General features: G+C 30.1%; 1 protein-coding gene across 1 annotated transcript; it reads right to left on the bottom strand.

Annotated features, from left to right (window-relative positions):
* Positions 1-5,659: 5,659 nt before the first annotated feature.
* On the bottom strand, positions 5,660-8,938 carry LOC130662937 (uncharacterized). Its single transcript, XM_057461922.1, has 7 exons — positions 8,453-8,938; positions 8,184-8,356; positions 7,920-8,089; positions 7,627-7,843; positions 7,366-7,548; positions 6,826-7,012; positions 5,660-6,006 (listed from the first exon to the last, which is right to left on the bottom strand). The coding sequence occupies exons 1-7, from the start codon at positions 8,491-8,493 to the stop codon at positions 5,823-5,825; spliced, it is 1,155 nt and encodes a 384-aa protein (XP_057317905.1). The 5' UTR covers positions 8,494-8,938; the 3' UTR covers positions 5,660-5,822.
* Positions 8,939-27,874: the final 18,936 nt, after the last annotated feature.

Raw genomic sequence — 27,874 nt, 5'->3', positions numbered from 1 at the left:
CACGCCCATCCCTGGTTAAAAAAAAAATTAAAGAGGATTAAACATTAATTGAATCCTTTTTAATTCTCCGCAGAGAGTTAAATAGAATTAAATAGAATTCATATTTAGCAATTTCCAATAATTTTTAATCCTCCCCTGGCGGACCCGATATTACGGTAGAATTACGGTAAGTTACCATAGATTACGGTAAGTTACCGTAGATTACCGTAGTTCTACCGTAACCCTACCGTAGTCATACCGTAATCCTACCGTAGTTCTACCGTAATTCACCGTAATCCTTCCGTAGTCTTTCCGTAGACCTACCGTAATCCTACCGCAATTTACCGTAACCCTACCGTAATCTACCGTAACCCTACCGTAATCTACCGTAACCCTACCGTAATCTACCGTAACCCTACCGTAATCTACCGTAATTTACCGTAACCCTACCGTAATTTACCGTAATTTTCGGTCGTTCTACCGTATTTTACCGTACTTCTGCCATAATATTACCTCAATCCTGCCATTTCATGACTGCAAGATAGGGTAAATTAACGGTAGAACTATGATAAAAATACGGTACCTATTTGTGCGATCATCAAAACAAAGTTCTGGTTCTTCACTATTATGAGTAATATCTTTACTGTTGATTACAATACAGCCTACTAGCTATCATACACTGCCGCATTACGGTGGTTCACGGTAAATAATTTACGTGATTAATTATAGGACATGTTTGTTCATACTTGAGTTCTGATAAATCCACGCTGCGTAAATGTAAGGGCCTTATTTCCACACCATTTCTATCGATTCATTTTGTCTTTGTTTGGCAGATGGCGCCATGTAAATTTTCGATTCGAGTAATAAAATCCTAAGTAAGCATCAATTCCCAAAATAATAGGTTAGAGAACTAAAAGTGACTCAAAGGTTATTCTGTACTAATTTATGAAATGGTACAGCAATAGGGTGATTTTCCGAAAACATTTTCTTACAAGGTAATTAACTTTAAGATTATGTTAATGTTTATAAATTTTAAAAACTTATTATTTATAACAGTGCCGATGAAATTGAATATTTTCAATAAATTTTTTTCTTTCACGGAAGCCAAATTTGAAGATAAATAGATCATTTGTTACAAATTATATATATATTATAATCATAATTATATATATATACATATATATATATATTATATAACCAACGTAACTGAAGAATAGCATAAAAAATTACTCAATTTCTATAAAAACTTTTTTTCATCAATGCATCGAGTGATTAATTAATTGTTATTAATGTAACAGGTACAAAAACTTTCTCAGGTCGGTGATGCAGCAATATTTTTACATGAGATGACTTATCATGATATCTTGGCTTGCCAAAATCGACGAGTGAGGTATATGGAAATTAATTATTATAAATTAACGGTATTACATTTGCCTAATAACTGTACTTCAATTTATAACTGCATATAAATATTTTAAAGGAAATGTGCACTCGAGAGGAGGGTCACCGTGACACCTAATGATGATCACCACAATGAAGAACCGTAACTTACGGTAGAGCTACCGTAACTTACGGTAAAGCTACCGTAACTTACAGTAGAGCTACCGTAAGTTACGGTAGTTGTACGGTGACTTACGGTAGTGTTACGGTAGCTCTACCGTAACTAATGGTAGTTTAACGGTACTTCTACCGTAACTCACGGTACTTCTACCGTAACTCATGGTACTTCTACCGAAACTCACGGTACGTCTACGGTAACTTACGGTAATTTTACGGTGGCTCTACCGTAATTTACGGTACTTTTACCGTAACTTACGGTACTTCTACCGTAACTTACGGTAGGTTTACCGTAACTTACGGTAGTTCTACCGTAATTTTACGGTGGAGCTACCGTTACACCACCGTAGGTTACGGTAGCTATACCGTAAGTTACGCTAGAACTACCGTAAGTTACGGTAAACCTACCGTAATACTACCGTAGACCTACCGTAATATTAGATCCGCCAGGGTCTTCAGAGAGTTCAATAGAATTGAAAAGAATTCATATTCAGCTATTTCCAATACTTTTTAATCGCCTTCAGAGAATTGAATAGAATTGAAAAGAATTCAAATTTAGCTATTTTCAATACTTTTTAATCCTCTTCAGAGAATTCAATAGAATTAAAAAGAATTAATATTTAGCTATTTTCAATACTTTTTAATCCTCTTCAGAGAATTCAATAGAATTAAAAAGAATTCATATTTAGCAATTTTCAATACTTTTTAATCGTCTTCAGAGAATTAAAAAGAATTTATATTTGGCAATTTTCAATACTTTTTAATCCTCTTCAGAGAATTAAATAGAATTAAAAAGAATTCATATTTAGCATTTTTCCATTCTCTTCAGAGAATTGAAAAAATAACTATTCCCAAGAAAAATATAGAGAGCCCGAACTGGGATGGATATCCCGAACTGTCCATGGGGAAGACCACGGGTTATACCAAATATAATATATTATCTATACCAGATATATATATATATATATATATAGGACGTGGTGCAGGGTATACTGCGCCACTACCAGTAGGTACTTCCCACTCTGCTACGTAAAGTTCACTTGGTAGCAGTGGAGTGCTGACTGACGATAACGTCCGCTGCATTTGCTTTTAACACTTCTACTATAAGTGTCCATATCCAAGCAGCCCGCACGCTCTAGCGTTGAGCGCGGAACTAACTTTCGCTCACTTACTCTCTCCTGCCAGATTGTCGGTCGGCAAGCGTCTCACGATCACTCTTACATTTTTTTCCCGTTGCCTTTTTCTCTTTGAATTATTTTTTTTTTCGAAAAATTTCTCCATAAAAAAAAATAAAATTTCACGTATAAAATTATTATTTCTTTTCTTTCCCAGAATAAAATTTTAATAAATAAATAATTACTAATCATTATTATTTTATTTTTTTAAAGTTTAAAAGAAAAATAATTTTTTTTGTTATGGTTACAATTCTCTCGAATTCTCAGCGAGAACAGGAATTGCAACATGACTTTGAAATTAAAAAAAATAAGTTGGAATTAAACTTTTTCGAATCCTGTTTTATTCTCACAGATTCTCGGGGAGAAGAGAAATGGCAACATTATTTTAGAATTAAAAAGAATTAGTTAGAATTAAATTTTTCTGAATCCTCTTGTATTCTTCTCAATCCTCCGCGAGAACAGAAATTGAATATTATTTTAGAATTAAAAAGAATTAGTTAGAATTAAACTTTTTCGAATCCTCTTTAATTCTCTTGAATCCTCAACGAGAACAGAAATTGCAATATTATTTTAGAATTAAAAAGGATAAGTTAGGATTAACAATATTTAATCCTTTTTTATTCTTTTTAATCCTAAAATGATAATAATTTTTTCGCTAGATGAAGGAGAGTTAAAAAGAGTTCGTTTTATGTTCGATTTTAATTCTCCGGAGAATAAAGAGTATTGGAGAGTATTAAGTAGTATTAAATATGTTTGATTTTTTAATCCTTTTTAATTTACTTTTTTAACCAGGGATAGTCCCAGTCATCAATAGTAACAGACAGGTGCGGATTTGTGGTGATTTCAAGATCACATCAAATCCCAATTTGAGGAAAAATAGACACCCAATACTCAGGATTCCAGATTGGTTGTCGAAGATTGAAAATGGCGTATGTTTCTCAAAGATTGATTTATCGGATGCATATCTACAGTTGGAGCTTGCGGAGGAATCAAGAGACCCTCGTAGATTTGAATCACGGTGGAAACACCGTAGAAACGCCGTGGAAGTGTAAACACCGTGGATCCACCGTGGTTACACGGTGGGTTTGTTCCATTTCACCACCGGGTATACACAGTGTATCCACTGTAATTACGCAGTATATCCACCGTGATTCCATGGTGGCTTGACCACTGTGTATACACGGTGTTTCCACTGTGATTACACGGTGTATCTACCGTGATTCCACGGTGGCTTTGTGCTATTTCACCACCGTGGTTCCACGCTGTATCCACCGCGAGATCACAGTGAAAACACCGTGTATACACGGTGGTAAAGCCACCGTGGAATCATGGTGGATACACCCCGTAATCACAGTGGTAAAATGGAACAAACCCACCGTGTTTCCACCGTGATTCAAATCTGCGAGGGAAGCCATGTCAAAGTCATTATATTCACCGCCAAAGAAAGTGAGGTAAAGCTTATGATATGGTATGGGGTTGAGCAACTCTTCGAAATAATTAGGATTCTTCGTTATCAACGCTGACGTTCTTCTTGGTAAAAATACAATGAATTCGTTATTGATGGATGCAACAACTCTTAATCCGAATTTCGTATTGACATTTTTGAAAGCCGTTATTTGATAATCCCCATTTCTTTCCAATTCGTTTAGCTTTTTGGTAGGTAAAAATACTGGTAATTTGATGGCCTCATTAACTTTCAAAATGTCCATTATTTGTCTAAACAAGTATTTCAAACATTACATTTACGGTTTCGAATTTTGAATATATTTAATAGTTCTAAAAATATAAAAGTCTTACCTGATTGAACAGATCATTAGTGCACTACTCACAAAACGAATCTCTTAACAACTGTAAAAAATGTAGCAAAACCCGAGTTTTTATAATAGCGATCCCCACTAAAAAATGTCTCGTGTGGGGGATTTCTACGAAAAAAAAAATTATTTGGGGGATATAAAGTAAAAAATGATTGGCCCAAAACCGGTTAAATCAACCGTTAAACCCCCTACTTTTAATAAAAATAAAAAATATTATCGGAAAAACTTTCGAATTTTTACCACTCCCTTACAGCTGTTAAAAGGTCTAGAACAATATATATATATATATATATATATATATATATATATATATATATATATATATATATATATACTAAAAAGTTCTTAAATATCCACTAAGTCCCAAAATCGACTTTTATCGATAAGCGGAAACAGACCCCCAAACAGAACCTGCATTACCATGGTTGGGCCTCAACCAAGTCGGCATTATCATGATCAAGTCCCCACCAAATCTACATTATTATCAATAAGAAACAGACCCCAAAATATCGATAAAATAAATCGACATTACCAAAAATAATGAAAGAAGGCCTCAAATATCGATAAAATAAATCTACATTACCATAAATAATGGAAAAAGGCCTCAAACATCGATAAAATAAATCTTCATTATCATCAACAACGAGGAAGGCCCCAAAATATCGATAAAACAAATCTACATTACCAACATCAGGCCCAAATATCGATAAAAAAATCTACATTCCCGACACTGGGTACTTACCTTAGGTCGGTAAAGTAGGACACTGTTTTGATTCTGGTGCCAGAAACTCTCTTATTCATCTACTATTCTTTATTCAATTTTCGCTAATCTGTATTATAATTTCTAAAAATCGTAAAATTAACAATACTGATTGTAAGAATCAAGAAAAAAATAGTAATTTTTGGTTTGGATTGCAAATTTCTCTTGGGAAAGTAATTTTTCTTTGTCGATTATAATTATTAGCTAATTTTGAGCTGCGTTTTTTTCCGTGTACCCTAGTTGAGAATTTCGATTGAATCCGATTGAAATCCGACTGGGATCCAATTGAGTTTAATCGGGACGAATCGGTTTGATTCGGTTTAGATTTTCTAAACAGGGAAGAAAAAAATTTTGAAGACATTTTATTTCTTGGTTCACGATTTTCTTTTTTTCTGTGTGCTAAAGTTATAACGGCGTATACGTTCTTTTGATATTAAAAATCTAATTTTTTTTTAATTTGCATAGATTTATACATGAAATTAAATAATTATAATACAATATGTAATGAAAAAAATAATGTATTTTGTAAGATAGTCATCATCTTTCTACTGAATTATGCTTGTTAAACGAAAATTTAGTGCAATTTTTTAAAGCATTAATTACACGATCTCTGAATTTTTTTCCTGTTAAATAATAAAGAAAAAAATTAATAGCAAAATTCCAATGATAAATATGAAAAAATAATCCTCGGCACCATTTTAATAACATCTTTTCTTGAAGCCTAAAATTAAAACATAGTATTATATAAAATTATAAATCGACATATTTTCTAAAGCAAAATTTTAATAGTATATTGTCTGACAAGGGATGAAACAAGACGATTTAAGACTAGGGTTAAGTTGGCTGACATTACCCGCAGTCTGAAATCGTGTTTCATCCAGTCACACACTATATTTTTCATGATTACCTGCATCGGAACTTTCAGTGTCAGTAACCAATAAGAAAGAAGTTAATTTCGATGATGCAGAGAACTGTTAATGAACAAAAAATCTGTGATTTACAGTCACTTATTAGATAGTATATGACAAAAATATTTTTAGTAATTTTATTTGATTAATTAAAACTGCGTCTTAAAGATGAAATGAGTAAACTGAAGTGACAAGAAAACAAATGAGAGACATAAGGCTCAAAATGACCATTAAATATAACCAATACCTGTCAGAAACAATTGTGTTTCATCCCCAGGGAAGAATCACGCATGTTTCTGACCACTGTATGAAGGTAGTTGTAAATTACGAATTCGCTAGTAGCTCTGTTTAGAAAATCTCATCGAATCCAATAGATTCTCGTAAATTCCCTTAGAGATTTAATAAGAATGAATGAGTTCTATGAGAAGTTCTATAGTTACGTATATGGCCTTATACATACAGCTATAAGAATCTATCGGATTTTTTAAGCAGGGAGTTGTTTGCAGCATTGACTTAAAATTAGCGTGTTTCGACTGGCTGTAGAGACACTGAAGCTTTAAGTTTCGATGCTGGTATCATAAAAATAATATTTTATTCAATATTTGGATCAATTCTATTCAAAAATTGCTTACCAACTAATGTATTGTTGTTGATTTTCTCCAATATCTTTTGAGGGATGTTTTTTTAGTATAACATCCCAATATAGTTCTAAAGTTTCAACAAATCCAATAGGTAATAATAAAATTAAATGAACAATTGATACTGCCAATAGAGTTCCACTTGTTCGATTAATAAAATTCAATTTATTCCGAACTGTTCCTGAAGTAATTATATTCATTAAAAAGTTTTAAATTTCAATAGAAATACAACAATTGAATGCATGAAAATTTGTATAACTTATGCAATATTATATGTGATTTTGGCATACATTAATTTCAATAGAGATTACTTATTTATAGACATTTTATTATTAAAATGGTTAAATATTGACAGTTAATTCTTTTTCAATATTTCTATCAGACAAAGATTAATGTCGGCGATAGTATATGGATACATACATATGAAGGTAATATACTATTCTTTATATCAGTGAAAATGGAACTTCCGACGCAAAATTTAATTTTCGATTGTTTTTAGTTTTTTGAGAATTGTCAAATCATAAAAATTTTTACCGGTTAATTGTGTGTGAATAGCTTCAGACTTTCTCATATGAAATATGAGTAATACATTCCCAATAAAAACGAAAAGTAAAGGAAGCCATGTACAAAAAGCTATATAAAAATACATTGGGATTCCCCATGGGATTACTATTTTTTGACAAGTTACATATTCAAATACGCTGTCAGATTCGTATCCTGAAATAAATTATATATAATGAATAATAAATGTAAAGAATAATATGAGCTATGAAGTATAATTCTCTGATTATTCACCTCCACAGTATAATTTGGTAAGAGAAACAGCAAGACTAATGCATGTTAAGGTAATAATAACAATAACTGCAGAGCGATCATGATTTTTATTAAGTGTTTGAAGAGGAAAAATAATTGCCGCAACACGAGCCCATGTTAACGACACTACAAGCCAAGTTGATGTTATTTGAAAAAATTCCATACACACAGAATTCATGCAACACAAAAATTTACTATTCTGAAAAAAATAATTAATTTTAATATAATTATTATTGATTGAACATCATTTCTATTTATAATTTGAATTAAATTACCATAAATAAGGTATTGAAAGCTGAAAAATTTGATCTTGCAACTCCTACACCATAATCAAATATTAACGCTCCGTTGTCTGATATCGCAAGTGCTCGAAGATATAATGATAATCCTGAGTCGCTAACCGACTTACTTAACATACCAAATGATATGATATTCAGTATGACTCCTATTAATTAATATAATTATTCAATAATGTATCGTCAGATTTTACATCAGTATACTTTTACTAGAATATTATTAAAAATGATTTAAATACATACCAAGGACTATAACAAAAGGTGTAACATAAGCTAATAAAATACGAACAACTTTAACGAATGATTGTAAATTTAACCAATAGTATCTTACTTGACAAGGCCAAATTAATTCTAAATCAGATTGATTAAAGTTTTGAATGAAATCCAATACTTCCAATGGTATCGAACACTCTTCTCTGCATAATATTCAAAAATTTGTGTATTTATTAATATGGTTTTTCAATTCATAATTTTATAAATAATACAAAATTAAAGTTTCTTTTATTAATTACCGAAATAATGTTTCATTTGTTAGCCCATCATCTCCTTCCATGAGTATTAAAAAAAATTTATTATTTTTTACTTACAAACTGATAGTACTAATTTCTTGTTTTTTTACAATAATTTGCAATAAATAATATAGCATTTATAAGAAAAAAAAAATTGACAATTTTACTAAACACTATAATTACAATTATTAATGATTGATTAACTATTTAAATATAAGTCTAAAATATAAATAATACACTTAGTAATAAACAGTTACTAACTAGTTGTTTATCCTAACTACAAGCGAAACTTGCAAAACACCTGCGTTAAATTATCATAACACAGAATTATTCTTGGCTAATACAATTTTATTGCTGATGATGTACATGTATATACACAAACAATACATTTTTCTTTATGAATGAAAGATTGATGCGCAGTCGTTTCTTGACAACCATCTCAAGTCACATCTTAACGATAGTTATATTTTATTATATAATGTTAGGTCGAAAATATAAACTTGACCCTGGTATTGTTCAAATATTTATAGAGAAAAACAAAAATGAGATCTTTTAGCTTAAAACACCTATGAATTGTAATACCCAAGTACAACGTACTTAAGCAAGTGCTCTGGTACACGGAGAAAAAAAATCTAATAATATTTGTTATTTTTCAAATAAAAATTACTATTTTTATAAAAAATATATATCGAAATTTTCCTTTAAATAAGTAAAAATTATAACCGCTTAATCCTATATATGAATAAATTACAAGTAAAATTACTTTGAGTTTTAGAGTACAAAACACAAGCATTCAATAAAATTAACTATTTGATTTAGTAAAAACTCTATTTTAGAATAAAACTTTCACTGAAACTGCTGTTGAATTTTTACTAATCCAGATAGTAAAAATTGTCTCCTTGAGTGTAATAATACATTTTTTTTTTCAACGATATACATATATATTAGGGTGTCCCAAGAAAAAAAAAATTTTTTTTTAACGTCTTATGGGCTCAAAAGTTACTTCAAATTATAAAAAAAATCTTCACAAAATTTCAGCCGAATATCTTTAAAATTGAGCTATCACAAAGGGGGGTCCCCTTTCCCATTTAAAATACACGCGAAAATTTTTCATTTTAGTTTTTCGTTATTGCCCTAGCGGATCCGTATACACCATGTAAGCTTAGTGTAAACTCGATATATACCTAGTGTCAGTGTAAATTAGGGGTTTATTTGGTGTATACTCGGTGCATATTAAGTATACACCAAATACACTCAAAGTTTACACTGAATTTACACGGTGTATATGCGCACGATATACACAGAGTTTACACCGAGTATACACTAAAAAAGTTTTTGAAGTCCTCAGAACAAATGTGAAGAAAATTTTTGGTAATGGTCTATAATCGGGGCTCCACCTGTTTATATCAAGCAAAAATCCAAATATAGACAAATCGCTTTGAAACCAATTTCATTCTCAAGCATTTGTCGGCGGATTGAAGATATAATTGCATCTTTAGGTGTTATTTGAGCCTTAATAAGTTATAAGTGTATACCAAAGGTATAATGGTCTAGAAGTGGGGCTCCACCTATTTTTCAAAGTTCCAAGTGCTCACACCTTAAATATCTATAATTAAACTTTTTCCACGTGTTCAGCTACACGGCGGATTAAATTTTCTGTATGTGTTTTTGTCTCCAACACTAGATATCTATCTGAACCTTGCAATCAGAGTGTACAAAATTGATAACATAAAATCATGCAAATTTTCCAAAATAAATTTTAATAAATTTTCTAATAAATATAAATAATTAATTTTATTAATACCGTAAGATGGACGGTGGTGATAGAAAGGTCTAACTAAGAGCTACAAAGATTTTTTGAACTCTTGTATAGTGAAAATTGGCATATTTCTGTTATTTCAATACTTAAACGGTGTACAACAGCTCACCTAACATTTAGTTGCAAGTAGTTTGGACGGTATCCGCCTTCCTTTGCTAGTATAGTGTCTGGCTGAAACCCACAACACAGTTTTACGCCGGCTCGTACTGGTAAGAGATGTAGTCTAAGGCAAGAGTGCGTTAACATAGCCTTACTGACGAGTCCGTTAACGTACTTAGGACGAAACTACAGAAATTATGGCAATTAGGCATATGCCTTAAATTTTAGTGTTTGACTTAAGAGTCAATACACAGAATGAAATGAAAAATATGTCAAATAATGCAGTGTTGCACGGAACTGAAAATTCATGATCTAACATCTAAATCAAGCATAATTTATACCTTTGGTATACACTTATAACTTATTAAGGCTCAAATAACACCTAAAGATGCAATTCCCAGTGAACACATGACCTTATTTTGACGTCATACGTAGGTCATAGCAATGTCACGACATCTGATGTAAATTTGATGTCAATCTGACGTTCTACATGACTTTAATATGATGTGAAGCTTGTGACACCATATTCATGTAAGCATGACTCTTGTACTATGTCACAGTTATGACTTATGTATTACGTACGTTTGACATAGAATCTACATCACATTGTTATGTAGTAATAAAGTCATTATCCGTATATCATAATGACGTAATTTTTAAATCATACATTTATGTCAGTAGCAACGTCACGGTTATACGTAATGTGGATGTCACTCTTAAATCATATCTTTACATCAGTGACAAGTCAGTATTTTACGCAATGCTGATTTAATGTCCGAGTCATAGTTTTTTATCATCTATTTATTGAAATAAAACAATCATAGAATGAATTTTCAAACATTTGTAAATGTGTAAAAATAACAACTAAACGTCGAACATTTTTGGGGTCAAAGTAATCGATAAACTCGATAATAGATCATTCAGACGTTTTAGATTAAAACATTAGCGTGAGCATAAAAAAATTAACTTTATTTTTTTAAATGATATATCGAAAATATCATTTAGGATGACAAAGAAAATGTAACGACAGTTTGAACTCTTTTGCTATTATGATTTTAAAGTTTAGTATCACAATTTTTCAATCGATTGAATTTCATACGATTTTGTGAAATTATTTAATGTTTCGCAAAATTTTAGTTAAGATTTTTTAAATTTCACATCACAACAAAAAATTTAAAAATTTGCTGAAACTTAATGAAATTTTATACAATTATCATCGAGGTCGACAAATATTGCTTCTATAAAATTTCATATAAGTTCATGGAGTTTTTTAAATTTTGTAAAAATCCATCACGAAAACTTATGAACTATGTCTTTTCCGGCATTTCACTCTAAATACATCAATTAAGCACGAGATTTGAACTCTCGTGATGTGGACCAGTGAGCAACGTTCAGGACTACCAGCCAAGAGGAGCCGTGTTCGAACCCAGCAGACGCCCAGGATTTTTTCATCATTTAACGTTATCTAATCTTGTTTCAGAATTCACAATGCGTTCGCGTGGAAATAATCAAATTAAAAATTCGGTATTTCATTTTATTTTTTTATTTTTAAAAATATTTTTTCCGAATTGATAATTTTGACATCACCCATATGTCATATTGACGTCATAGAAGGTCACACAGACATCACATTTACATCATGCATACGTCATTAGTTTTACATCATAATCTTACGTAAAAAAGTGGGAAATAATGAGTCACACCTGACTCATTCGTGACTTATACCTTACGTAAATGATGACATAGCCTAACGTCACTCTGACGTCAAATTTACGTCAACGTGTTTACTGGGTTATATCTTCGGTAATTGTTGACAATAGCGACTCCACGCATTTCCTAAAGTTCCAAGTGCTCACACATCAAAGATCTATAATTAAACTTTTTCCACGTGTTCTGCTACACGGCGGAAAGAATTTTCTGTATGTATTTATGTCTTTATCACAAGATATCTATCCGAACCTTGTAACTAAAGTGTGCAAAATTGATAAAAAATGACATAAATTATGCTAATTTTCCAAAATAAATTTAATAAATTTCTAATAAATACAAATAATTAATTTTATTAATACCGTAAGATGGACGGTGGCGATAGAAAGGTCTAACTAAGAGTTGAAATATTTTTTGAGCTCTTGTATAGTGGAAAATTGACATATTTCTGTTATTTCAATACACTAACGGTGTACAACAGCTCACCTAGCACTTGGTTGCAAGTAGTTTGGACGGTATCCGCCTTCCTTTGCTAGTATAGTGTCTGACTGAAGCCCGCAACACTGTTTTACGCCGGCCCGTACTAGTAAGAGATGTAGTCTAAGGCAAGAGTGCGTTAACATAGCCTTACTGACGAGTCCGTTAACGTACTTAGGACGAAACTACAGAAATTATGGCAAATAGGCATATAGCTTAAGTTTTAGTGGTTGACTTAAGAGTCAATACATAGAATAAAAAGAGAAATATGTCAAATAGTGCAGTGTAGCACGGAACAGAAAAATTTCAAACAAAAACTGGAAATCAAGCTAATTTTATATCTTTGGTATACACGTACAATTTAGTAATGCTTAAATAACACCTAAATAAGCAAGTACATCTTTAATCCGCCGACAAATGCCAGAGAATGAAACAAGTCTCTTGGCAATTTGAATATTTTTGGATTTTTGCTTGATATAAACAGGTGGAGCCGCGATTCTAAACAGTTACCATATCGGTAACTTTAGGAAATGCGTGGAGTCGCTATTGTCAACAATTACCAAAAAAACTATGTATTTGTTATAAACAATTTTTTTCCAGTCACACTTAAAAAATTTTTGACTTTGCTTACAGCACTTAGAAATTTTTATGAAAATGGGACTTGAAAAAAAATTTTTGATGTAAACTTGGTGTATACTCAGCGTATATACGCCGCGTATACACCGTGTATATTTAGTGTATACTTAGTAGATGGCGATCCGCTAGGGTGAGACTTCGAAAAAAATTTTTTTTTTTACTTCGCTTAGTATAATTTTGTAGGAAATTAAATTTTCTTCAAAAAAGTGCTAATGCATTATGTACGTCAAACGAACTGGGAATAAGTTACGGGGCTTCAAAAATCAACAAAAATTTAGTTTACTCAGTTTTAAAGTTTTTTTTATGATTTTTCATTTTTATTGCATCAAAAAATTTTTTTTCAAATTTTGACGAGCATGTTCTTTTAGGAAATTTAATTTCTTACAAAAAGTATCTAATATCATGTATACGTCAAACGAATGAGAAAAAAGTTACAGGGCTCTAAATGTCAACGAAAAATGAAGTTTAAAAAACATCAATTTTTTGAACTTAAATGTCAACGGAAAGTGAACTTCACTTTTCGTTGACGTTTAAAGCCCTGTAACTTTGATCTCATTCGTTTGACGTATACATGATTTCAGATACATTTTGTAGGAAATTAAATTTCCTAAAAGAACATCCCTGTGGAAAAGCTCTCATAAATTCTGATAAAATATTGAATATTTTTTATGAGAATCTATGAGCTTCGAAAATATCTATGAGATTTAAAAAAATTCTCATATGAATTTTTATGAGAATCTATGAGTCAAAGCTTTTGATGTTTTCCTATCATGATTTCCGTACTAGATTTTTAAAAGAATGAGTAAGATTTTTTAATTTATGAGATTTTGTGACTCGAATTCCGCCAACGATTATGAGATTCAATAAGTACTTTCATTTCTATAAGATTGTTACAGTTTATTCTAATGTATTTTCAATAAGAATTGATCAGGCGAATTCCGATGTTATAATACTTACAAAATCTCAATAAGATTATTTTTTTATACGAAATTTTCAGAATTTATAAGTTTTAGTAAGAGTTATCCTAGGAGATAATATCTTATTGAATATCATAAAATATTTGTCATATTTTATGAGAAAATATTTAACATGTATTTCTTCGAAATTTTATGAGATTGAATCAGGAATCACATGGACAAATGCAGACCTTTTTCTCATAAAAATTTTATGAGAATTAGTAAGAAAATCTATAATCGAATTAACTTGTAAAAACTTAAAAGATTTAATTTTAATTTAAAAGCTATGTGATTTATGAGTTTTTGTAAGTTTTAGTTAGAAGGCTATTACTTATAAAATATTATGGAGTACTTATGAGATTTTATAAATAATTTCCATTCACATAAAATATTAATTTTATCAGATTCATTCAAAAATAATTGCTTAACTTCATTTTTGTTTTATAAGAATTTACACCCAAAATACTAATATTATCACTATTTCTTGTACTTTAAGTATTTTAACTGTTCTGAGATGAGTGAAAATATAAGTTTTTATGTGATTTTTTACAAACCCAGTAATGTATCTTGCCCCATTTTTTTTTTTTTTGGTGCAAGATACATTATTTTTTTGTAGTGATATTGCATTTTTTTGGTTCAACAGAATAAAATTTCTCGGAACAAGTACTATTCTTTTCACGCAAGTTTTTTTGTATTCTCCGACCAAAATAACAAAAGTTGTTTAAGCCAAGAGAAAAAATTTCTCGGGAGAAAAGATCGATATGGAGAAGGGGAAAGTCACCGGTGCTAGGCAGCAGCAGCGGGAGTAGTTCGGTGCTCGCCACGAGATCGCGCCTACGATTTGTAGTGTCCCTGGTAAGACATTTATTTCAGAAGTGTTATATTCCAAATTTCAATACGATTTTATTCGAGTACTCCTGTCATTTGACAGACCAACAAGTACCTGTTTGGGTTGTACTATGGTATATCCCATAATACATCATGACTTTAATATTTAATATGAATGTTTACTTGAGTAAATTTGATGAATAAATAAACGGACTCAATTTCATAGATTTTTCGTGAATAGATTGCTAAAGATTTTCCGCGTAAATACTCATACAAATATTCTTGAGTATACATAATAGAAACTTTTTGAATTCATGCTAAAAAATTCAATAATTTAGCATATAAACTATATGGAAAATAACTGTACTCACATTGATTAATCAGTATCAAATCTTGTATGATTACTTTAGAAATCGTCTCATACAATCTTATTCATTTCCAAAATCTACTCAATTGTAAACTTTACATTTTTCGAAAACTTATAAATACTTATAATTACAATATTACAGCTTCTGTTTCTTATAGATTCTGATAATTTATATGAGAATTTTAAGAAAAAAATTTTTTTGATGCACCATCTATGAGAAAATAATTGTATCAGAATTTTTGAGATTTTTCGTGGACAAATACTGATCGTTTTCTCATAGCCAATTTTTTTTTATGAGATTTTATAAGACCTTTTCCACAGGGATGCTCGTCAAAATTTAAAAAAAAATTTTTTGGATGCAATAAAAATGAAAAATAATAAAAAAAAAACTTTAAAACTGAGTAAACTAAATTTTTGTTGATTTTTGAAGCCCCGTAACTTTTTCCCAGTTCGTTTGACGTACACAGTAAAAAAGGATTCGTCAAAATTGACACTTGCCGTGTGTAAAACGATCGATTGACACTTATTTATATGTTACTTTAACATACGCCGTTTGTGTAGAAAAAAGTTACACTCGTGTATGTTAAAAGTAACGTTTTATGAGTGTCAAAATCCTCGAAAACGTAACCTTAAAATTTGACACACTCATATGTTATTTGTAACATTTAAAGAGTGTTGAATTTGACATACGCTTTTGTGTTACTTGGACACTTCTCAAAAACATTTTTTACATTATTTAAAGTTTAAATCAATGAAACAATTGTTGATAATTGTTTCTTCAGCAGTGAAATAATAATAATCACGATAATATTAGTAATAAATAATAAAAATAATGATAATAAAAATAATGAAAATAAAAATTATAATAATAATAATAATAAAAGAATATTATCATGTATTGTTCAATATATGTATATATATATACGATCATTTATTATTATTTTCTTAAAATATTCTTAAAATTAATCCAATAAAATTTATGATACTGAAGTCAGCCGACGTCTCATAATTTTTGGACTTTTTTTTAAACAATAAATCATAAAAAAAAAAAATACTTGAAAAAATTGCACCTGTAGATTTTTTAATCTTCTACATGTGCATATTTTTAGTTTGTTTTTTTTTTTTTGTAATTTATTTGTTGAAAAAAAAATCCAAAAATTACTAATTGTCTGCTAACTTCAGGATCATTAAAATTTTAGATTTGTTATTAATAAAAACATCCTTCCCAGTAAACACATTGACGTAAATTAGACGTCAGAGTGACGTTACGCTATGTCATCATTTACGTAAGATATAAGTCACGAATGAGTCAGGTGTGACTCATTATTTCCCACTTTTTTACGTAAGATTATGATGTAAAACTAATGACTAGGGCCGGGAATTTCATTTTTTTAAAAGAGAGAGACAGAAAAATAAGAGAGGCAAATAAGTTATTTCTTTGTTTCTCGCAATCGAGTGAAGACAGTTGCTTAAAAAAAAATAAAGATTACTGATCCCACATAAATATATATAAAAAAAAAGGTTAAAGTGCCAATTTAAAACTACTTGTGAACAAATACAAGTCTGTTCTGCTCAGATAAATGAAGAGTAGAATTTATGGTAGTGTTGTGGAAAATTTTTATAATTTTTAAGTAGGACAGTACAGTAGCTAGAAATTTTGGTCACGGTCTCGGTGGAGATCGTGTTGAAGGTATTGCTGATGGTTTTGCTGAAGTTCTTGCTGGAGATCGCGCTCGTGCTCTTGCTGGAGATCACGCTGACGTTATTGCTGAGGGTCTTGCTGAAGATCTTGCTGGAGATCGCGCTGACGGTATTGCTGGATATCGCACTCCTGGTCTTGCTGGAGATCATGCTCGTGGTCTTGCTGGATATCAGCAACATAAATGTGATGTCTGTGTGACCTTCTATGACGTCAATATGACATGTGGGTGATGTCAAAATTATCAATTCGGAAAAAATATTTTGAAAAATAAAAAAATGAAATGAAATACCGAATTTTTGATTTGATTATTACCGCGCGAACGCATTGTGAATTCCGAAACAAGATTAGATGACGTTAAATGATGAAAAAAATCCTGGGCGTCTGCTGGGTTCGAACACGGCTTCTTTTGGCTGGTAGTCCTGAACGTTGCTCACTGGTCCACATCACGAGAGTTCAAATCTCGTGCTTAATTGATGTATTTAGAGTAAAATGCCGGAAAAGACAGAGTTAATAAGTTTTCGTGATGGATTTTCACAAAATTTAAAAAACTCGATGAACTTATATGAAATTTTATAGAAGCAATATTTGTCGGCCTCGATGATAATTGTATAAAATTTCATTAAGTTTTATAAAATTTTTTAATTTTTTGTTGTGATGTGAAATTTAAAAAATCTTGTATAAAATTTTGCGACACATTAAATAATTTCACAAAATCGTATGAAATTTAATCGATTGAAAAATTGTGATACTAAACTTTAAAATCATAATAGCAAAAGAGTTCAAACTGTCGTTACATTTTCTTTGTCATCCTAAATGATATTTTCGATATATCATTTAAAAAAATAAAGTTAATTTTTTTATGCTCACGCTAATGTTCTAATCTAAAACGTCTGAATGATCTATTATCGAGTTTATCGATTACTTTGACCCCAAAAATGTTCGACGTTTAGTTGTTATTTTTACACATTTACACATATTTGAAAATTCATTCTATGATTGTTTTATTTCAATAAATAGATGATAAAAAACTATGACTCGGAAATTACATCAGCATTGCGTAAAATACTGACTTGTCACTGATGTAAAGATATGATTTAAGAGTGACATCCATATTACGTATAACCGTGACTTTGCTACTGACATAAATGTATGATTTCAAAATTACGTCATTATGATATACGGATAATGACTTTATTACTACATAACAATGTGATGTAGATTCTATGTCAAACGTACGTAATACACAAGTCATAACTGTGACGTCGTACAAGAGTCATGCTTACATCAATATGATGTCACAAGCTTTACATCATATTAAAGTCATGTAGACCGTCAGATTGACATCAAATTTACATCAGATGTCATGACATTGCTATGACCTACGTATGACGTCAAAATAAGGTCATGTGTTCACTGGGTTATTAGCTTTATATATAAATTTTTATTGAAAAAGCTTTTCTATTTTACATGAAGTAGTCTGTAACAATAACAAACTCTGTGTCACAAGTTTTATAAATTTCCCAGCTCTTGGTATAAGGTAACTCTACAATTTTAACAATAAAAATATCAGAGGTTTTGACAATCGAGTATCCCAAACATGATGTTGATATCCCTAATGTGTTCCATGACTCACAAACTACTAATAAAAATAATTAATAAAATTAATAAAATAATCATATTTTATCAACATTAATTTAAAAGTTTAGGTTATGTATTTTAAAAATGATTATATTCAAAAGTTTAATTTTACTTACTTTGTCATGTACAAACTCTTAATGTTTTTAGTTGAACTTGATTTCCACAATTTATTAATTTAATTGACACTAAACTATCTGCATAATAATTCAAATTAAAATTATAAAATAAAATGAATAATTAAAAATGCCGGCCGACCATTACAATAGTGTGGGTACACAATGGGTAGCACGTCGTACTTCCCGCGTAAAAACAACAGAGGCAATGTCTTTAACACGTGACTGGATGTAAATTCAACACCCTCTGTGCGTTATTTAAACGAATCTACACTTCTTGTATGTTGAATTTACACACAAGAAGTGTCATTTTTACTTGAAATTTTCCGAGAATTCTTTTGTGATGGTCGAGATTATTTTTAACATATTTTGTGTGTTGATTTGACAGTAACATATAAAAAGTGTTACTTTCGTCTGAAATAACATTTTTGTGTGTTAAAAAATCAATCGATTACGACAATTGAAACAAGATAAATATTGTATGTTAAATTGACACACAAAAGTGTCGAAAATTCAACACTCAGAATTTTAACATACGCTTTTTTTTACACTTTGAGGATTCGTTTTTTACTGTGTACATAATGCATCAGCACTTTTTTGTAGAGAATTTAATTTTCTACAAAATTATACTAGAAGGAATTGTAAAAAAAATTTTTTCGTGGTCATAATAACGAAAAACTAAAATGAAAAATTTTCGCGTGTGTTTTAAGTGGGAAAGGGGACCCCTCTTTGTGGTAGCTCAATTTTAAAGATATTTGGCTGAAATTTGGTGAAGATCCTTTTTACAATATGAAGTAACTTTTCAGCCCATAAGACGTTAAAAAAAAAAAAATTTTTTTTTTTTTTTGGGACACCCTAATATATATACACTTATCCAACAAATTAAAGGAACAAGAAAATTTTATAAATTTTTTAGTGATTTTTGGAAGGCTGTATTTTCGTGAAAAATTATTGTATCGAAAAAACAAATAAAGCAAATTGAAGCTTGAAATCTCTAGTTTAAAGATCTTCCAGCAAAATAATTTTTTGAGCCACGGTTTTTGCGGAATCATAAGAAATAGGTCGAGACAAAATTTTTCTAAATTGTTTGGTTTTGTTTTTTAGATCTACGGGGCCTAAATTCTATGTCGATTACAGACCTAGCTCATTGAAAATTTCGATTTTCCCATTTAAATGACACGGGAAAAATTTTTAACTTCCCGCTAAGAAAATTGAAAATTTTCAAAAATTCGGGAAGTTATTAATTTCGGTCCGATTTTCGAAAATCGAATTTCTATCAGATTTTGACATTTGGAGGTTCTAGGATGTTATCCTGACTAATTTCAAGATGATGTCTGAGTGTATGTATGTAAGTATTGTGACGTTATTTTTCGTATGGGGGTCAAATCAAAGTGAACGTCACAAACACCAACGAATATTATTGTATTTACGAGCATGGTAACTCAAGACTTATAATTTAGCTTACAGTAATTTACGATTTTTATACAGATTTTTGATTAAGTTATAGTTTAAGAATTAAATATGGAGTAACGTTTGGCTACAGTTATGGATTTGTGGGATAAAGAAAATAAGAATTGGAATCAGAATTATGGGAAATTATTATGGGATATGATTTGAGATTAAAGTTTGGGAAAATGATTGTTTGAGTTTTGGATTTTGAGTATTTTGAGTATGTGGACGAGTCAGTGTTACCGTGGAGCGGGACTTAAATTAGTCACCCGGTATCATCTGATGATAGAACCTAGTTCTATCCCTCTGAGACTTCTTGGTTGATTGCAGAGGTCTAGCTGAGATGCTAGTGCTCCAGTATATAAGGAATTTGACGGATGCAGAATGGGATCAGTTTTGGAGTTTTGGTTTGGCAGGCCTCAACAGTAATTTTGTGACCGTTGCTGTTGTGGAAGCCGTTTGGTCATTTTTAAATTATTAGTCTGACAGGCCTCAGAGGACAAGTCATGACCACTTGTACCGCTGAGGAAGTCATAGGTCACTTAGTTTATAAGTTTTATGATCCCAGCTGAAGTCTGTTCCAGGAGAGCAACTGCCAAGGATATCCATACTCAGAATGGGTTTAGTGAGTACGTTTGGTGAGGACTTGAGCCTCCAGTTACCGTTATAGTAAAGATTGAGTTGGATTTGAGAATTTAGAATATAGAGGTCAGTTATTGATAACGATAGGATTGAGTTTGGGGTTTTAGAATTGAGAATTGAGAAAGAGAAGTCGAAGGGAGACCTTCGAGGAGTACGGACGTGAGTATTCGACTCTAGTCGCTTGAAGCGAGTAGACGTGTGTAGTAATGGCGCTACAGTTCAAGGCATTGCGGAAAGCTACAGATTAAGATTATTGCTACAGAAGTATTATTTAAAAACAGTGTAAGACGTTACTTGATATTTATTCACCAGACATCAGGTATGAGATAATTATTATAAATAATTAATCGAGTTCGAGTCAAAAGTCTTGAGGTATTATGCTCCTGTTTCAATTAAAGAAAAGATTTAATATCTAAGAGAATTATGAGAATAGTGTTACATTATTAGAGTCACGATCATGTCTTATTGTTAATATTATTTTATAAAAGAATTATAAGAAATATGTCTGATTGATGAACCAATTAGTGTTTAATTAACATCGAAATGAGACCCATGTACGTTAGTTTTACGATTTTGCTAAAGAGAGTGTTCTAGAGTATCGAGTCTATAATTATCGTTCTAGATTACCAAATATTATTTGATTATCATTTAGTTCTAGTTAATTAAGTGATTTATTTGTAAGATATCGATACGTATCGTTTAGACGTCAATTTACTTTCTGTTAAGATTAATTTCCCTCGCGGATTCGGGGTTACTGTGAAATCACAGTGAAATCACAGTGAAATCAATTTTACCGTAAGTTTACTGTGTATTGATGGTAATTTCATAGTGAATTCACAGTCGTTTTGTGCCATTTCGTCACTCTGGTTATATAGTAATTTTACAGTAATTTTATGGTAGTTCCATAGTGATTTCACTTGTGATTCTTTTGTAGATTTACAATTAAATTACCATACTTTCATGATAATTTTACTGTCGATCAGCTATCGATTTATGGTAACCCAACAATGGTAACACTGAGGCTTTATCATGGGTTTACAGTCAGTTTATCGTGATTTCACTACGAATTCACTGTGATTCCATAGTAATCTGATAGTGTTAACTCTGTGACTTTACAATAGTTTCACAGTCAGTTCATAGTGGTTTAACCATGAATTTACCGTGATCCCATGACAACCTAGTAGTATTAGCACTGTGACTCTATGATATTTTCACAGCAAATTATTAGCGTTTTCTCCATGATTTAACTCTACTTTGATAGTGATCTGATAGGTACATCTATCATTAATCCAATTTCAAAATCAAAATTTGAATTTTTAATGTCATTAATCGATAGAAATGGAATTAAAAAAAAAAGAATATCAATTATTTCATAAATGCTCCTATAATTATTTGTAAGTTTAGCAAATATTTGGGCACATATGTATTTTATTTATTATAAATTTAGCTATTTTAGGAATTTCCGAGCGAAACTTTATCTGTAATTATCTAATTTAGTTAATTTTATAAAAGCTTAAGACGGTAAAATTCTTGAGAATTATGAAAAAAAATAAATAAATAAAAAAATTGAATAACTTTTTTTTCAAAACTGTATAAATTGAATTTAAACTACTGCAAAAAATAAAGAGAACATCATTTAGATTAATATTTCAATAGTAAATATTTATTATTTATCATAATTTAAAATAAAATATTCTTAAATTAAGAAAACTTGATGATTTACAAATGAAGGCAAAAATTTTTTTTTTTTATAAATATCGAATTTTTTTAATTTTATAGTATTTAATAAAATAATTTTTCTTATAGCTTAGTCTTGAGTATATATAGTATTGAATAGCATGAAGTAACAGATTAAATATTTACTTCCGAATACGTGTGGTGGCCGAGCGGGCTAAAGTACATGACTTAAGCTACTCTCAATCGAATGGTCGGCAGTTCGAGTCCCATCATGCGTTAAAAAAAAACAAAATTCCTTCTTTACCGAGGGTAAAAAAATAGCATTTAATCCTCCAGAGGAATTACATGAAGTCGTACAAAGAAATAATAAATAATTTTTTTAAACAAGAAAAATTATTTATTGTAAAACCAAGATTAGGATTATTGTTGCTATTATAATATTATTATTAATTTTATTATTATTATCTTTGAATCAATAAATATAGGATCTCAATATTGCCCCTAAATCTCGATGAAAACTAAGCAGATCCAGGATTAAATGATTAAGAAATCACAGTAATATTACTGTCAATTCACAGCGATATTATTGTGATTTCGCGAAGAATCTATAGTAAGACTGCTGTGAAATCACTGTATGATCACGGTATTATTACTGAGAAAGCATGACTGAAGCACTGCAGATCCAGCATAAACTGATAGTGAAATCACTGTAAATACACAGTAATACTACTGTCAACTTACAGCTATACTACTGTAAATTGACTGTTATGCTATTGTGATTCTACTATGAATCGATGGTGAAATCATCATAAAATTACCATCGGATGATAATTATCACACAGTAAGCAAATGGCACAAAGTTACAGTGATTTCACTGTCATTTCACTATGGGTTCACTATCTTTCCACTATGATTTCACCGAAATTTCACCATGATTTCGGAGTAATCCCGAGTCCGCGAGGGTTTAATATATTCAGCATTCGTTATAGAGGAAAATATTATTTGTACTGAGCTACCGTATTTTATTTATTGTTAAATAGAGTTTTGAGATTAATGTTGTTAAATAAAAGTTGCAAATTTAAAATAAATCTACATGACTTTGGGAATGATGTAACCCGGACCACTCCCTCTCTCCATAAACTTACACACTGAGCGACACCATGGCATACCGTAACTCTGTTTTTAGTTTTCCAGTCTCCGTTTTGTTTTGCTAATAAGTTCTGAGCATTTTTTTAAGTTTTAGTTTTAGTTTTGTTTCCCTGGTTAAAAAAGTGAATTAAAAAGGATTAAAAAAGCACACATACTTAATACTCCTTAATACTCTTTAATACTCTTAATTCTCCGGAGAATTCAGATCGACCATAAAATGAATCCTTTTTAATTCTCCTTCATCTAGCGACAAAATTATTATCGTTTTAGGATTAAAAAGAATAAAAAAGGATTAAATATTTTTAATCCTAACTTATCCTTTTTAATTCTAAAATAGTATTGCAATTTCTGATCGCGCGGAGGATTCGAAAGTATAAAAGAGGATTCAAAAAGTTTAATTCTAACGAATTCTTTTTAATTCTAAAATATCTTTGGATTTCTGTTCTCGCGGAGAATTCAAGAGAATAAAAGAGGATTAGAAAAAGTTTAATTCTAACTAATCCTTTTGAATTCCCTCGCGGTTTTCATGATACGGTTTGAACACTGTATTAAAAGAGCATACACGTAGTCGATAACAAGTAGTTTTACCGTATTTATACGGTATGTTTGTGAAATTTAATTACGGTATTCCTACAGAGCTTATACTGCGTTTATACGAAGCTTATACGGCATTTCTATAAGATTAATACTTCATGTATATGATATGAATATGAGTTCACACAACAATTCTACTGATTTAATGAGGTGTTTATACGGAATTTATCCAGTACATGGTAAAAAAAACTATATATAATTATTAATGATAAATGGCTCTATATAATTATTTATATTGCTTTACAATGTATTATGTCACTCGTATATTTTTAATCATATAGTAGAGATTCTATAGACTTTTGATTAAAATATATTTGTTAAAGCCCAAGTTCAAATTCAGAGATAAATTATTTATGGAAACATTGATAATAAATATTTTTGTCATTATGTAATATAGGTTGTACTATATTACCATCAAAAAAGGTACTTATCACTCTATTAAATAACGGAGGAGTACCCGCGCCAGAATGGTCACAATTTCGGAATATAAGACTTCTGAAATAAGTTTCTTACCAGGGACACTACAAATCGTAGGCGCTACCTAGTGGCGCGCACCGAACTATTCTCGCTGCTGCTGCCTAGCACCAGTGTCTTCCCTCTCTTCCATATATATCTTTTCTCCCAAGAAATTTTTCTCTCGGTTTGAGTAACTTTTTTTTTTTTTGGTTGGAGCATACGAAAATTTTTCTGTTAAACAAATGGTAATTATTCCAAGAAATTTTATTTTTTTCAAACAAAAAAATGCAATATTGCTACAATAACCTGGCACGGCTTTCTTCAATAAAATATCTCTTATTTTAAGAAATAAAAACTTTTAAAACAATTAAAAATTTTTCGACTAAAGCATAAAAATATGTTAACTTGAGGAAAAAAAATTTTGATTCAAAGTAAAGATTTCAAAATAATTATTTATTTGATGTAAAAAAATTTTTATTTTCCGAATCGTTAAAAAAAATTTTCTTGTATCAAGAATATTTTTCTTAGTTCAAGTTAACTGTATTTTCTGTGTAGAGAAACTAAAATTTAAAAGACGCGTGAAGGTTTTTATAATGTACAAATAAAGAACTTTATGAGCTAAAAAAAGACTTTTACGTCAAAATACCCATACGACATAAAGACTGCAGTGTTTAGACATGTTTCAATTGAGAAATGTAATTTTTAAACATAAAATAATCCTAGTTATTAATATTGATCCTAAATGTATTTCAAAATTATCTGATGTTCTTGCGAATCATTACTACATAGAAAAAACAGTTAACTCGAATCAAGAAAACAATTCCTGATTCAAGAAATTTTGTTTTAACGATTCGGAAAAGTAAAATTTTCTTGCACCAAGTAAATAATTATCTTGAAATTTTAATCTTGAATCAAAACTTTTTTTCCTCAAGTAAACATATTTTTATGTTTAAATCGAAAAATTGTTACTAGTTTCAAGAGTTCTTATTTGTTAATGAGAAAAATTTTTTTGAAAAAAATTTTTTTGTGAAAGTAAAAATGAACTAGTTCATTTTTACAGCTGTACTTTTTTATTGAAAAATTGAAAGCAGAACATAGTGAAGAGATGAGCCATTTAAGAATGCAAGTAGTATAGTAAAACATATTGTATCTGTTCTAGAATCTGAAGATTGTTTGTTAATAAAACTGAAAGATATGAAAAGTATTTTTCAGCCTGTAAGAGTGAGACGGCATAATCACTGTATAAATGCGGCATAACCACCATATTTGTACCGCATAAATACCGTTTAAATACGGTGCGAACATTATATGAATACCGTGTAACCACTGTTTAAATGAGGTATAGCAACCGTATAAATACGGTATAACCGACGTTTAAGTACAGCATAAAAACCATATAAATGGAGTATAATCATTGTACAAATACGGTATAGCGAGAGCGTAAATACGGTATAAACACAGTATAAATACGGTACAGTCCCTATAAAAATTTGGTATCAACACAATATATTTACGGTATTAATACGGTAATAAAATTTCACAAACATACCGCATTTATACCTAGGGTATACCGTAATAATACTTATACCCAAAAAATACTCGGAAAATACCGTAGAAATACCGTTATGGCAATTCCGCGAGGGATTCTAAAATAATATTTAATTTCTGTTCCCGTGGAGGATTCAAAAGAATAAAAGAGGATTGGAAAAAGTTTAATTCTAACTAATTCATTTTAATTCTAAAATAACTTTGAAATTCTGTGCTCGCGGAGGATTCAAGAGAATGAAAAAGGATTCAAAAAAGTTTAATCCTAACTAATTCTTTTTAATTTTAACATAATATTTAATTTCTGTTCCCGTGGAGGATTCAAGAGAATAAAAGAGGATTGGAAAAAGTTGAATTCTAACTAATTCTTTTTAATTCTAAATCAATATTTCATTCCTGTTCTCGCGGAGGATTCAAGAGAATAAAAAAGGATTCAAAAAAGTTTAATTCTAACTAATCCTTTTTAATTCTAAATTAACATTTCATTTCTGTTCTCGCGGAGGATTCAAGAGAATAAAAAAGGATTCAAAAAAGTTTAATCCTAACTAATTCTTTTTAATTCTAAAATAATATTTAATTTCTGTTCCCGTGGAGGATTCAAAAGAATAAAAGAGGATTGGAAAAAGTTTAATTCTAACTAATTCTTTTTAATTCTAAAATAACTTTGAAATTCTGTGCTCGCGGAGGATTCAAGAGAATGAAAAAGGATTCAAAAAAGTTTAATCCTAACTAATTCTTTTTAATTTTAACATAATATTTAATTTCTGTTCCCGTAGAGGATTCAAGAGAATAAAAAAGTATTGGAAAATGTTGAATTCTAACTAATTCTTTTTAATTCTAAATCAATATTTCATTTCTGTTCTCGCGGAGGATTCAAAAGAATAAAAAAGGATTCAAAAAAGTTTAATTCTAACTAATCCTTTTTAATTCTAAATTAACATTTCATTTCTGTTCTCGCGGAGGATTCAAGAGAATAAAAAAGGATTCAAACAAGTTTAATCCTTACTAATTCTTTTTAATTCTAAAATAATATTGCAATTTCTGATCGCGCGGAGGATTCGAAAGTATAATAGAGGATTAAAAAGTTTAATTCTAACGAATTCTTTTTAATTCTAAAAAAATATTTAATTTCTGTTCCCGTGGAGGATTCAAGAGAATAAAAGAGGATTGGAAAAAGTTAAATTCTAACTAATTCTTTTTAATTCTAAATCAATATTTCATTTCTGTTCTCGCGGAGGATTCAAGAGAATAAAAAAGGATTCAAAAAAGTTTAATTCTAACTAATCCTTTTTAATTTTAAATTAACATTTCATTTCTGTTCTCGCGGAGGATTCAAGAGAATAAAAAAGGATTCAAAAAAGTTTAATCCTTACTAATTCTTTTTAATTCTAAAATAATATTGCAATTTCTGATCGCGCGGAGGATTCGAAAGTATAAAAGAGGATTCAAAAAGTTTAATTCTAACGAATTCTTTTTAATTCTAAAATAATATTTAATTTCTGTTCCCGTGGAGGATTCAAGAGAATAAAAGAGGATTGGAAAAAATTTAATTCTAACTAATTCTTTTTAAT

Source organism: Microplitis mediator, chromosome 2 (assembly GCF_029852145.1).
Source record: "Microplitis mediator isolate UGA2020A chromosome 2, iyMicMedi2.1, whole genome shotgun sequence".
NCBI classification, from domain to species: Eukaryota; Metazoa; Arthropoda; class Insecta; order Hymenoptera; family Braconidae; genus Microplitis; species Microplitis mediator.
This window is presented reverse-complemented; position numbering and strand designations above follow the sequence as displayed.

What these genes read in the sequence shown, in the direction of transcription:
- LOC130662937 (XM_057461922.1), bottom strand. Translation starts at nt 8,493, where the DNA reads ATGGAAGGAGATGATGGGCTAACAAATGAAACATTATTTCG. An exon ending in ACAAATGAAACATTATTTCG is followed by an intron (nt 8,357 to 8,452) that starts GTAATTAATAAA and finishes AATATTATGCAG; the next exon opens with AGAAGAGTGTTCGATACCAT. An exon ending in ACCTTTTGTTATAGTCCTTG is followed by an intron (nt 8,090 to 8,183) that starts GTATGTATTTAA and finishes ATTAATTAATAG; the next exon opens with GAGTCATACTGAATATCATA.